The sequence below is a fragment of the Balaenoptera musculus genome, chromosome 7 (assembly GCF_009873245.2).
Source record: "Balaenoptera musculus isolate JJ_BM4_2016_0621 chromosome 7, mBalMus1.pri.v3, whole genome shotgun sequence".
Lineage (NCBI taxonomy): Eukaryota > Metazoa > Chordata > Mammalia > Artiodactyla > Balaenopteridae > Balaenoptera > Balaenoptera musculus.
In genome coordinates this window covers 112,980,998-112,995,012 of record NC_045791.1, presented here as the reverse complement: position 1 = coordinate 112,995,012, position 14,015 = coordinate 112,980,998, and the positions used below count along the sequence as shown (strand labels likewise).

General features: G+C 53.2%; 1 protein-coding gene across 4 annotated transcripts in view; it reads left to right on the top strand.

Moving 5' to 3' along the window:
* Positions 1 to 14,015, top strand: part of LOC118898164 (high density lipoprotein binding protein) — a 68,503-nt gene that overhangs the window by 27,838 nt on the left and 26,650 nt on the right. For 3 of the 4 annotated variants that reach the window (XM_036858175.1, XM_036858172.1, XM_036858174.1), the window contains 4 exons: positions 8,812 to 8,876; positions 10,108 to 10,220; positions 11,982 to 12,139; positions 13,379 to 13,594. In XM_036858175.1, the coding sequence (XP_036714070.1) occupies positions 10,145 to 10,220; positions 11,982 to 12,139; positions 13,379 to 13,594 (450 nt within the window). In that variant the 5' untranslated portion in view covers positions 8,812 to 8,876; positions 10,108 to 10,144. Of the gene's footprint in view, positions 1 to 3,997; positions 4,101 to 8,811; positions 8,877 to 10,107; positions 10,221 to 11,981; positions 12,140 to 13,378; positions 13,595 to 14,015 lie in introns of those variants that run through there. The other variant, XM_036858171.1, reaches the window with a different exon arrangement.

Genomic DNA, 14,015 nt, shown 5'->3' with positions numbered 1-14,015 from the left:
CCGCAAGGAAGAGTAGCTCCTGCTCGCCGCAACTGAAGAAAGCCCGCGCGCAGCAACAAAGACCCAATGCAGCCAAAAATAAATAAATAAATGTATTTTTTTTAAAAAAAAGATAAAGAATTCTAAATTGACAGTTACTTCCTTCAGCGTAATTTATAGGTGTTATTTCATCGTCCTCTGGTAGGCATTGTGCTGTGACATGGTCTGCCCTCAGTCTCATGGTATTCCTTTATAGGTAACCTGTCTTTTCTCTCTAGTTGCTTTTATGGTCTACTCTTGTCTTGGTCGTTTTTGAGGTTTCACTGTTCTGCGCCAAAACGCAGGTTAAATTATCCACCTGGCCAAGTGTTCTGTCTCTTTTAAGGAGGGGAGGGAAATGTAACATCTTTACATTCTAAAATTTTCTCCGTTATTTTTCCAGTATTTCTTCTCTGTTCTTTTTTTTTTTTTTCTTTTTAATATTTATTTATTTGTTTGGCTGTGCTGGGTCTTAGTTGCAGTATGCAGGATCTTTTAGTTGTGGCATGTGAACTCTTAGTTGTGGCATGCATGCGGGATCTAGGTCCCTAACCAGGGATCGAACCCAGGCCCCCTGCATTGGGAGCATGGAGTCTTAGCCACTGGACCACCAGGGAAGTCCCTCTTCTCTATTCTTTGTATTTGCCTCCTGTGGACTGCCTATTAGACATGTGTTGGACTTCCTCATCCTTGTATCTGAGGTTCTTAACCTCTCTAATTTGTTCCATCTCTTGGTTTTTTTAAAATTGTAAACTTTATGTTTTATGTTTCTAGTCGCTTTAAATTTTTTTTAATAGCCTCTGATAGTTCTGTCACCTGGAGTTCTTAAGTCTAATCGTCTTTCAGTCTTAGTTTTTGAACTTTGGACTTCAAGCTTCTCTACAGTGTTGGTAGATCTGTGGGTGTCCTTTGCAGCCTGGTGTGAGGTTCATTCCCTCCCAGGTGGGGTTGCTTTCTGTTTTGTTAATTTCTAGGTTTGGGCTAGGCCTTGGATAAATGGGGTTGTAGGAATTTGAGCCCTAAACCTTTACTGAACCTTAATTAAACTAGTGCATGGTTGCTAGTGCTCGAGAGGGGTTTCCATCTCCCAGCACTGGCCAGTGGGGAAGCGTCCTGTAGTCTCTCTGTGCTAGTGGGCCAGAACCTACCTTATGTTGAGGGTTAGTTTTTGGGGGGGATCGTGGCTTTAAGTGTGTGTGTGGTGATATCTCTGTTCTAACCTTTTTTTTTTTTTTTTTTTTTCTTTAGACATCTTTATTGAAGTATAATTGCCTTACAATAGTGTGTTAGCTTCTGCTTTATAACAAAGTGAATCAGTTATACATATACAATAGGTTCCCATTTCTCTTCCCTCTTGCATCTCCCTCCCTCCCACCCTCCCCATCCCACCCCTCTAGGTGGTCACAAAGCACCGAGCTGATCTCCCTGTGCTATGCGGCTGCTTCCCACTAGCTATCTATTTTACATTTGGTAGTGTATATATGTCCATGACACTCTCTTACCCTGTCCCATCTCACCCCACCCCCTCCCCTTGAGGAGCCCCAAAGCTTCTCCCCTGTCCCCTTGAACACTGAAAACCCAAATGTCACATACTGATGTTCACCTTTCGAGGCAGCCATAAGGGGTTTGCACGTTATCTTGTATGAATATTGCTGGACCCAGATACTCAAAATTTGCCTCTGCAGACTGTTAGTTTCAATGTAGTAAAGCTTGCTGGGAAGGAAAGCTGGTTGTAACTATCAGCACAAAAGCATCCTGAGATGGTTTGTAGCACAAATTTAACATTTGATTTTATAATATCTTTTGTTAATTATATGTTGTTGTTGTTTTACAGTTTTTTAAAAAAATTATTTATTTTTGGCTGCATTGGGTGTTTGTTGTGGTGCGCCGGCTCCTCATCGCGGTGGCTTCTCTTGTTGCGGAGCACGGGCTCTAGGCACGCGGGCTTCAGTAGTTGTAGCACGCAGCCTCAGTAGTTGCGGCTTGCGGGCTCCAGAGCACAGGCTCAGTAGGTGTGGCGCACGGGCTTAGTTGCTCCACGGCATGTGGGATCTTCCCGGACCAGGGCTCAAACCTGTGTCCCCTGCATTGGCAGGCGGATTCTTAACCACTGTGTCACCGGGGAAGCCCTAATTATATGTTTTTAACCATCTCTCTTAAGGCGTCCTGTGCACCAGGTACTCTGTGAGCTTCTCCTGTGGTGACTTCCTAGCTTCCTTGGAAGTTCCTTGACAGTGGACCTGCCTACTTTTTCTGAATCCCTCCCCTCTTCCTCCCTTCTCAGATCCCTCTGTAGTGCTGAGCCCTCAAAAACAAAAAATAACAACAAAACGCACTTGTCGGAGTAGCTGGTTGGTTAATCCGCATGGAAAGACTACCTCCAAACTGCAGTGGTAACATAGGAAGGGATGCTTACAGAGATTCTTCCAAGTCTAAGGAGGTGCCACCTGCCCAGGTACCATCCTGGTGACTTAAGGTACAACTTTGATGACAATGTCCTCAGCTCCATGGTTTCTTCCTCCAGTGATGTCATGAAGTGCTGTCGTATTCTGTCAGCTGTGATGGGCTTCTCCCCAGCCTTCACCTTGTACATACAGTTGCCTACTTGACATCCCCACTTGGCCATCCAGTGGGAATGTCAGACGGCATATCCGAGTTTTTGCATCACACTTCCCCTTACCAATCTAGGCTTCCTTCAGTCTCTCCATCTCAGTGAGGGCAGCCAGGAACCTCCCTGCCGTTCTTTTTTTTTTTTTTTTTTTAATGTTTATTTATTTATTTTTTTCTTATTAGTCTCCCTGCCGTTCTTACTTCTGTCATTCCCCGTGTCCAGTTAATAAGAAACTTCTGGTGCTCCTGTCGGAATCTGTCCACTTGGTGCATCTGCCATTGCCAACCACAATGGAAAGCCATTGTCACCTTTAGACTGAACAACTGCTGTGGCCCTGCCCCGCCCCCCTCTCCATGGTGTACATACTTTGACAGTGTTCCACTGAAAGGAATACCCTGGTCCTGCCTTCTCCCCCTCAACTACCCCCCCACCCCCCGCCCAGCTTCCCATCATCCTGAGCAACATGTGTATCATGGCCGCAGGCAAGCTGACCTGGCCCTGGGGGTCCTCTCTACCCTGACCTCGCCTTCCCAGTCCTGCCAGGGCCCTGGCTCGTGCCCTGTCCTCAGCGTGTGGTGCACTCCTGTATGTCATGTAGGACTCTACTCATGGGCGGCTTCATCAGAGGTGCAGGTCCCTCCACCAGGCCTGTCCCCTTATAAAAAAAAAGAAACCGAGGCCGTTGTCACATATTACACAAGGACTGCAGACCTGGCTTGTCATTCTCACCCAGCAGGGTGGACGCCCCCTGAGGGCAGGGGCTCTGTTCTGCTCCTCTTGTTTGTTTAGGCTGTGAGGCTGGAGACACAGCTGTAGGAGTGGAGTTCTTAAAAGAGGGGTCTACAGTTTTTAAGGGAATTAAACTGGTAGTCAAGGAGTAGAGTAGGGATATTTTATAGACGTGAAGGACACAAGTTGCAGAACCACAGGCGAGTGCGCCAGTGAAAATCTGTGCTCCGAACTTTGGGGGCATGGGATGTGTTTCCATGCGAGTTTATTAGGCCAGCTTGTGCAGCTATTGGAAGTTGTAGATGGTTGGGGCTAGCAGTTCATTTCCTTTGTGTTGTACCTCGAGGTGTCTTGTTTCTTTTTTGGGTGGGGAGGCGGTATTGGGGACCTCAGTGCTAGAGCTGCAGTCCCGCCCGCCTTCGCTTTATGAAGGTGGAGACTGATTTCCCAACTCCCCGACACCCCCCAGCCCCCCAGTAAAAGGCTCCCGAGCCCCCGGGGAGTTGGGTGCTGTAGGAGCAGCGGGCGGGCGGGGGCGCGGCGTTGGCCGGCCGGCGGGCGGGGCGGCCGCGGTCTGACGTGTCCGGGCGGGATTGGAGCCGCCGCCCTATATAGCCGCGGGGGCCCGGGCGCCGGCCTGGAGGGAGCCAGCCTAGAGGGAGCGAGCGAGCGAAGGTCCCGGCTTCTTCCGCTGCGAGCGGACGGACGACGGACACGGACGGACGGACGGGCGCACCGCGGGGTGAGCAGGCCGGGGCGGGGGGCGCGGGCCGGGGTGCCGGGCGGGGGGCGGCGCGGGGAAGTTGGGGCGCCGGGCTGCCGACGTGGAGCCCCGGGCGGGGGGAGGGGGCCGGGGCCGCCTTTTGCCCCAGCGCCCCCAAGCCGATACCCCCCCAGCCAGCACAGCCCCCTCCCCCCGCGGGCGCCCCCCCTGACCGGTCGGGGGTGGGGGGGCGGCTACGTGTCACCACTGCGCATGGGCCGCGGCGCTGGCACGGGAAGAGTGAGAAACTTTCTCGAGTCCCGCGGCGCCGGTTCTGCGCTGCCCACCGCCCTCCCGAACAGCCCCCAAACCCCAGTCCGGGTCCCGCTCCCTCCGCGCGCCCGCCGCTGGTGGGGGTGGGGGGTGGGGGGGCCGACCTGGGCCCAGGTCGGTGACGTTGGCGGCCGGGCCCTGCCCCCTCCCCCCTCCTGCTCCGGCAGGGGCGCCCCTCCCCCCAGCTCGGCCGGCCGGTGGGGGCAGGGGCGGGGGGGGCCGGTGCCTGTCCCGCAGGGCATCCTAGGCGGTGGGGCCGGACGGGACGGCGGCATGGGGCCCGGGCAGGCCGGGCCTCACCTCCACTTGCTGCCGCCTGCGTGGTCGGCCAGGCCCTGCTGCCCTCCTCGGGGCTGGAGCGCAACTTGGATGTGCCCCAGGGTCCGCGGCCGAAAAATGCATTACGGAAAAGTACCGAATTTGGATGAAAGGCGGGGAGGCCCAGCGCGTTGCTGCCCCTTTAAGCCTGTCCCCGCCCGCGGGCTCGCGTGGCCTGTGGGAGGGCCTTGCTGAGGTGGCATCTGCGAAAGTTCCTCCTGCAGGATGGGTGCAGACTTCCAGAACTTGGTGAAACGCACAAATGCCCGCCTTCTACTCCCAGCCGTGTAGACCTTGTGCGGGTGGCCTTAGATTTATGCTTTGTGATCTCGCAGCCATCGGGATTTTATGTTCGTATTCTCAATTGGTTTGTGGGTCTTGAGAAGGACTTTGAAATTTTTTTTCCTTACAAGCTTGCTGTGGAGATAAAAGTAAATAATTTCAACTTTGGAAGAAGTTGACAGAGGTCCTGGGTTTCCTGGTGGTTTTTTGATACCCTCCATACTCAGTCCTGTCTAGTAGGTAAACAAAGCACTGAGATCTCGTTAGTTGGCTGAGATAAATAAAATTCTTCCTGAACTCATGAGTTCTCTTTGCAAAAGACTTTTTCTTTTGAATATGTAATTGGCAAAACATTACAAGGGAATCAACTTACATTTCCTTGTTTACAGGCAAAAAAGTAAAATTTTTCATTTAATCTGTTGTACATTTGTTAGGACCGAGCTTCAGGTGTAATCCATATATGCTGTGACTTCACCTGGGGACCCTGGTGCATAACTGTCCATCCTTGTGGGAGTGCCCCCCCCCGGCCGCTGCACCCCACCCTGGGGAGGGGGGGAGTAGGAGAGAAGAGTCTTTGCTTCTGTCTAGCCTTCTTCCTTTGGTTCTAGTTCTTTCTTACATAGTTGTATTTTGAAATGTGTGTTTTATACTGTGCATATTTATACTCTGAGAAACAAGACAAAGTCCAGGTTGAGAATAGTTTGAGATTTGCATCGGGTGGATCTGCATGCTTCTCACGTGGAAAGTAGTTGAGAGCAACCAAAATGATGAAGGGACTAGGGCATCTTGGGAATCACTGAAGGGGGCTGGAGAATGGGCTGAATTCACGTACCTGAAGGAGTCTTGTAGGAAAGATGGACTTGTCCTCTGTGGCAAGAAGGGGGAAGAAGGAGCAGATCTGGGCACGACCTCAAGCCACCTATCCTGACAGCTACACAGAGATGGAGAAGCAGCGGAGCCCGGGCCCCCCGGGAAGGCTGTGTGGCTCCTGTCCCCCGGGTTATTCAGAGAGTGGGACAGCGTCATCGCTGAGGTCCCTTCCCATCCTGATTTGAGCAGCTGTACCCAACTAAGGAAGGGGCTGTGATAGCAAATGTTTGGCCTCTGCCCCTCGGGAGGGGTCCTGGGTAAGGTCCCCTGGGACTGGTGGCCGGTAGGGGAGCCGGGGTAGGGAGCACACACACGCCTGGACGGGCGTGAGGTGGTTGAAGGATCTCCGAGGGTTGGGGGTAGCGCTGTGGGGGACGGTTTCTTAGGTGCTGCTTTGTGGAACTGGCGGCAGGTTGACAGTCGGGCGGGGGGGGGGGCACGGGAGGAGGACTGGTGCTGGCCTTTTGTAAGATCTACCCCGGGGCCTCAGGTAGGTCTCAGGTCTGCACTTGCATGTGGCTCAGCAGATCGGTTTTAAAATGGATTCTTTAAAGACAGGAGTTTGAGAAGTTTATGAGAAAAACAACACCCTAATTTGATCATATCACACCCTAGATGTTCACCTGTGGCTCGCTGTGATCCATTCATTCCCAGCTGGGACAAACTGCCATTTGAAATCTGGAAACTAGAGACCAGTGTGTCCTGTCAAACCAGCCTGGAGTTTTCTGTAGGTCCACCCTCCGTCCTTAGCTGCCTGAGGGCCTGTGCACACATGGGGGCGTTAGAGGCTCTGCCGGGTTCTTCCTCCCAGACTCGGTAGGTTCGGCTGTACTGAATGAAGCCCCTTTCTCGAGCCGAGCCAGTGAGGAATGCGGGGCTCAGTAGAAAGGCTCACCGGAACTGACTCGTGCAGCATGTGTGAGCTGCTCAGAAGGGGGCCTCAGGAGCCCCTCCCCTCTTGTGTGTGACGCCGGGTGCGGGATGGGGGCTTCTCGTCAGAAATCTGTGGCTGGGGTGGACGTGGACGGTGGCTGCGCTGCGCGGGTTTACCGTGTAGCTGTCAGTGGGCGCTGAAGACTTGCCTGTGCAGGGAAGCAAGAGGAGTGGTCAGTTAGGAGCACAGAGAAGAGGGTGTGGGCGTCATGGTGGTCGCGTGGGTGAATGCAGCTTCTTCGAGGGTGGGTGTCAGTGGGTGTTGAGAAGGGATGTCGGCACCTGGCGTGGGAGGCTGTTCAGGTCGCAGGTCAGCAGTCAAGAGCTGCCAGGAGAGCGGGGCAGACGCCTGGGTCCTGGCTTCCCGTTGGCGCTTTGACCTGGAGCACCGCCATCCTGTTCCTAGACGGGCTAAGTGTGGGCCCCCTGGACACTGGGAATCCCAAGGCGGGCTCACCTTTTCCAGCCCGTCAGGACCCATGCGTGGATGTGCTACTCGGACAGTTTGGTTGAATGGAAAGGGTTTCTTTCTTCCTTGCCTTAGTCACTGAGACTTGCGATTAGAATTTGTTGGAGGCAAATTCTTAAATAAAATAGTCTCGGTCAGTTTGTCTCCACCTTTTCCACTTGGGTCTCAGGTGCCTTTGTGTGTTTGGTGGGACTGGGGCCCCAGAGAGGGTCTGGCCTCTGGCTCATGGTACTTCCCCCATGTGACTCAAGCCCCTACATTGAGAGATTTTTTTTTGTTTTTTTTTATACCACTGGCTCATGTCCCCAGCTGGGACATTTGAGACCCCACTGAGGCACCCCTGACTGCCATGAACCGTCTTCCTAGCTCCTGAACCACGCTTGTATTATGGGCAAGAATTTGGGGGTGTTACTCTCCAGTTAGGTAGGGTATTCTTGTTACTGTTGGGAATTCTCCCATTTTAGCCCATGCCTCACCACTGCCATAATGTCTCCCTTATCAAGCGCACGTGGTGGTTTGCGTAAAGCGGCTGGTAACCTACCTGGCAGCCTCACTATCCTGAAGTCCCCCAAGGCAAGGTGACCCACCCCTCTTTCTTGGTCCTCCCAGGATGGCCTTTGAAGGTTCTTTCCAGCCCTGCTATTTTATGGCCTGGTTTCTAAATCCCCAGTGGATTAGAAGGGACCGAAGAACTTTTATAGGATAACAGCAAGAAGAGCAAAGTAACTACAAAATATACAGGGAACTCTTAAAGACAGTAGCCCTCAGTCACCCTAAAAAGCTCTGGAGCCCCCAAGGTCCACAGTCTGTTCTAGATCATGAAGCAGTGTTGCAGAACCTTTTTTCTTCTGACTCAGCATAGATTAATAAGAGGAATACAGGAAAAATTACTCAGCCACGCGGCAGAACAAACATCAGTTTTGTGAGAATTTTACTTCAAAATGATTACATGTAAAAGGGATACACTTACGGGATTCCCTTGGGTCCCTGGAAAAGTTGCCCTCTAGAAGTTCTAGATGGTTCAGGTTTTACTGTAATATGTTTGTTTTAAGCTAATGGCCTAGGGGCTTCCCTGGTGGTGCAGTGGTTAAGAATCCACCTGCCAATGCAGGGGACACGGGTTTGAGCCCTGGTCCGGGAAGATCCCACATGCTGTGGAGGAACCGAGCCCATGTGCCACAACCAGTGAGCCTGCGCTCTAGAGCCCGCGAGCCACAATTGCCAAGCTCGTGCGCCTAGAGCCCGTGCTCCACAAGAGAAGCCACTGCGATGAGAAGCCCGCGCACAGCGACAAAGACCCAATGCAACCAAAAATAAATAATAAATTAATTTAAAAAAATATAAGAAGCTAATGGCCTAGTGAAAGGGTTTCTTCCATTTTTTTCCCCCAAGCAATTTGCCTAATATTGGTATTAGTAGCCAAAGTATAAGTAATACTTTGACCTTTTCTGGTTGAGAGGTGAAGGGATCTGGGTTGTAGGATGCAGATAAGTAACTTTTCTCTGGTTTTCTCCTTGCTCCCTCTCCCTTCCTGTCCCACACCAGAAAAAGCTGGCAGGCTGACAGAGGCGGCCTCAGGACGGACCTTCTGGCTACTGACCGTTTTGCTGGTAAGTGTGTCCTGTCTCAAGGCTTCCTGGTCCTGGGCTGTGTGTGTACCTTCTTTCGTTATGTTTTATCCTTAAGTTTCGAGCGGTTCTCCGGAGAGAATCACTGTGGCTGACCCCCCAGCGCGGAGTGGCGTGTTTACTTCAGGTCATCTGCTTTCCACCTATTTGTAATCTTGTTTCCTTAAATGTGAATTATGTTTGCTCGGGGTATCTGAATTTGTATCTTGCTTCTCTTTAGAAATACAGAGTTTAATTTTCTTGAACTTGGGGAGGGGTCTTACTGAGTTGTAAAAATGATGAAAAAACTCACTCTTATTAAATTACTTGACCCTCTTATACTTTTTTGCCATGGTGGTACAAGAAGACACTTGGTGCAGAATTGTGTGAAGAGAGTGGGTTCTTCCTCTTTGCAGTAGCATGGGCTCACCTGGAGTTGGAGAGGGGCAGCCAGTGCTGAGTGAGCCCCTTTTCCAAATCAGGGAGCTGTGGCTTTGAGAGCCAGAGTCTCGCCGAGCACCGCGGCCACTCAGGAGTGGGGTCCGGAGGCGGACTGCGGGATTCCTACCCTGAACTGAGGAACTGTGTGCCCTTGGGCCAGGTCCCACCTGCTGCAAGTCCCCTCCCACACCTGGGAGACCAGACGTGGGAGAATAACCAGTCACCACATGTCAGAGGCACTTACACTGCTACCCCTCCTACCTCTTGCGGTTAACACTGTCGCCACAGAGCAAGGGAGGCTGCTCTTCAGGAGCTCTTTGCAGCTACTGTCAAATGATACATTTTATAAGCATTAGGAGGCATGGGGATGAACAGGTTAACCAAATAACTGAGATAGTTGTTAGTAGAACCATCCAGATGTTGATCTGCATCTGGGGCTGGGACAGACATGTGTTGGGTTCCGTTGGGGCCCCGTGGGTGGAGACGGGGGTGGCCCCTGGGCGTCCTGGTCCTGGACCTCTCAGCGGGAGCCTCCGTCTGCTCTGCTACGGGCAGTGGGGGCGGGGAGGTTTTCCAGGGCGCCCCCCACCCTCCCTTGAGTGTCTCCTTTTCATCACTTGGTGAGAGTTTGGGAATCACCTTATGTCAGCAGTTGTAAGTGAGGAAAATAAGGTGTTGCTTGCTGGTGAAGCAGAGTGAGACCCTTGGCTTAAACTCTCCGCTGAGTGGACTCGGGTAGCTGCGAGCTGGCTGTGCTGGACTCGCCTCTCTGACTCAGCCCCTCCCGCTTCAGTGGCTCGCCCGGATCGTGTGGACTCCTGAGATCAACCATGAGCTCCGTCGCAGTTCTGACCCAAGAGAGCTTTGCTGAACACCGAAGTGGACTGGTTCCGCAACAAATCAAAGGTGACGGCCCCTTCCTCACTGCTCTCGTTGACCGTAAGCCTCGGCTCTTTCCGATCCTCGTGAGAGCCTGTGGCCTCTCCAGAGGTGCCGCTCAGCCCTGTGCTTGTGGGGTGGGCCAGGACCCACCAGTGTTGTGTGCTCCGTTTTGCACTGCCCTCGTGTGCGGGGTGAAATTGGCCAGGAGTGGCGGATGGATCGCCTACAGTAAGATTTAAAATGTGGACAACCTTCTGGAAAGCCAGTGGATTTGGCCTTTGTGATTGTTAGGATTCTTCTCCAAAATTGCTATTGCCCAGTTGTGTTGAACTGGACTCTGGGATGGGAAGCGTCCCAGAGCTCTGTCGGGAGGTAGCTGTGAGGATGAAGGCCGGACTCGGGCCCTGCGCTGGCCCAGGCAGCCAGCCCCAGTGGAGACTAGTGCTGCCCAGGAGGGACAGTACACGAGCTGCGGCATCTGCAGGACGGTCACTTCAGCGTCTCTAGCTCATACTTCACAGTCTTGTCTTTCCCTTCAGAGTCTGATGTGTACGTATGACTGCAGGACAACTTGATTTGAATGCTCTGTTTCCATCCAAAGCCCTTCATCTGTAGTTAGATTTTATAAAATTTGCAGCTGAAAGAGTAGCTTGTTCTACCCTTTGTCGTTCCAAACATTCTTTAAAGTTTTCCAATAACTGAATGAATATCAGTTCTTAAGTTTAAATTAATTAAAATTAAAAGTGCGTTTCATCCGTCACACTCACCACATTTCAAGTGGCTTGCTTCTCGGCAGTGGAGACGTAGGCACTGCCACTCGCTTGGGCTCTGAGTGCCTGCAGGCTGGGGCTTCCACGCGACCCAACAGCCCTGTGGGGTCTGCACCCCGTTTTTGGGGGTGGGGGGGACCGGGCACTGGCAGACCGGGACAGCTTGCCACACGGAGTCTGTCTTGGCATCCAGGGTAGCACGGCTGCACGGCTAGAGTCGCGACCCCGGAGTCGGACGTGGGCCTGTCCGGCTCCAAAGGTCACCCGTCTGCTCTGCATACACATCTGTTCACAGTAGTTTTTATTGAGCCCTGCCATTGCCGAATACTGTGTTCAGGCCCGGACCCTGGGGAGACCCAGACAGTCACACTCCTGCTTCCATGGAGCTGTGGTGCACGGTCAGGCGCTGTGGAGGGAGGAGCAGGTGGTCACCGGGCCCTGATTTCCTCCAGTGCTCCCTGCGTTGGGGGTACGGGGGGCCGAGACGGCAGGTCCTGCGATGCTTTCAGCATGGTACGTTACAGTGGGAAATCAGCTGCAGTTTACCTCGGGGTTCTCACGGGCAGTGCTGGGCAGCAGCAGCATTTTGTTCTGCAAATTTAAGAGCTGGCTACGTGCCAGGCATTGTCGTGGTCGTGATTGTTTCTGAATACAGGATTGGAAGACTCTTCAGGACACAGGTCTGTGTCAAGGCCTTCCATCAAGGAGCTCACCCCATTAGGGGAGCAGTGGGGCATCCGGCGTCTGAGCTGAGGCTCACTGAGGCTCACAGGGGAGGCTGCGCACAGGGCAGGGGCGCCATCAGGTTCAGAGTCTGGCCCTTCCAGTTGACAGGCTGAACTTGAGGGCGCTGGGCCTGCGGAGCGGCGGGGGCCCTTTCCTGTGACCGAGGGAAGAGGTGGGGGGTTGTCAGCAGTCAGTGCTCTCTCTTTTTGGCATTAAAACCCTCCTCGTGTTTTTTCCATCTAACACTGAAAGTGGTGTGCTTCCTCTTAATCTATGTTGGCCGGTCCAGTTGCCACTTTAAATTCAGAAGAGGAGAGCGACCCTCCAACCTACAAGGATGCCTTCCCCCCACTCCCTGAGAAAGCAGCTTGCTTGGAAAATGCCCAGGAACCTGCTGGCATCTGGAATAACAAGATCCGGCCCATCAAGGCTTCTGTCATCACTCAGGTAGAAAATCCATTCTTTTTTCACCTGCTCCTCCAAGTAGGAAGCAGTGGCGTCTGATGGGAGGGTTTTGTTTTTGTTTTTGTTTTTGTTTATTTTCGGCTGCGCCGCGCTGCTTGCTGGATCCTAGTTGCCTGACCGGGGATCAAACCCGGGGCTTCAGTGGTGAAGGCATGGAACGTTAACCACTGGACTGCCAGGGGATTCCCGGGAGGGTTTTTGAACATGCAGATGTGAGAGTGCTTTGGACATGAGAGGAGGCCTTTGGACGAAGTCGGTCTCCCCTCCCCCCAGAGCTCTAGGGAAGCACAGCTGCCCTGCACCCCAGCACCCAGAAGGGACGGTCCCATATGTTTTCAGTCCGCTGCAGTCCGGTCTGTGCTCCAGCTGCTGGAACTGCCCTTGCTTTCCGTGTCAGCAGCGTCAGCAGCTGTCCCACTGTCCTGAAGCAGTTTTCTCCTCTTGGCTTTCTGGGACTCCACTAGCCTGTCTTGCTCCCTGGAGCTGGGGTGTTGGCGGGCTCCGTGCTCTCTCTGTGTGCCAGTGTTGGGTCATGGTTGTCGATCACCGCCCGCGCACTGAGAAGTCCCCCTAAGCCCAGGACTCCTCACCGGCGGTATTCTGGTTCCCGCAGCCTCCTGGTGTTGTAAAGGCACCACACTCCACATAGCGGCTCAGGCCCTGAACCGCAGTGCTGCTGGGTCCCTGCTTCCGCCCTGCCTCTGCTCAGCCCAAGTCCTCAGTCAGACTGTGTCCTCCTTCACACCCGCCACTGTCTTCTCATCTCACCCACGGGGTGGGCTGAGGGACCAGCACTTCCCCTCCTACCTCGTGGACCCCTGCTGTGCTAGATGCTCCCCGCCCCCTTTGTGAAGCTCTCGCCTGCACTCCTCCCTTCCCGCTCCTCTGCTCTGGCCCCTCCCAGCATAGCCAGCCAGGTCCTTCTCACCTCCCAGTTTGTTTCCTTCACTGACCTTGCTCATTACTGTTACGTGATACCCCTTGCCTTCATTTGTACTCGGGGGGGCGGGGCGGGTGGTGTCTTCTTCACTAGGACCACAGTCTCCTGCTCTTAGGCACTTTCACCTTGTCTCTTAACTGCCCTCTGGGACCTTAGGGCAGTAGGCAGGGCTGATACTTAGTGAATGAACAAACTCACGTTCTTTACTCTGTACGTTCGGTTTCTGGACACTCCTGTCTTCTTGGTCTGTTAACCTTCCCTTTTTGACCTTTTCTGAGCAGGTGTTCCATGTACCCCTGGAGGAGAGGAAATACAAGGACATGAACCAGTTTGGAGAAGGTGAACAAGCAAAAATCTGCCTTGAGATCATGCAGAGGACTGGCGCTCACCTGGAGCTGTCTCTCGCCAAAGATCAGGGCCTCTCCATCATGGTTTCAGGGAAGCTGGACGCTGTCATGAAAGCCCGGAAGGACATTGTTGCTAGACTGCAGACTCAGGTGGGTGTTCCCCGGCCGGGTCCTCCCCAGGAAGGGCACTCCAGGCACTGCGGACACGGCTCAGACCTGATCAGACTCTTCCCACCAGTGGGCAGGGCCATAGAGTTTGCGGGGAGGACAGCAATATTCAGAGCCTCCTGGCACTTTTAGTGTAAAACCACTAACTTAGTAATAGGACTAGGACACCTACCATTTTTGCTCTTTCGGTGAATGAACTGAAAGTTAAAGGGGTATCCCAGAGTGTCAGACACTTAACTGAGCTTGCCCAGATGGTAGAGTGAGGACATGTGTGTGTAGATCAGCAGTTCCCACTTCAAGCTCTGAGGATCAGTGAGTACGTGCCTTGTTAAATACACACTTCCAGGCCCCAGGCTTGGGAGATCACAAATTCCATAGTTCTTAGCAGTCTGATACCAGTTAC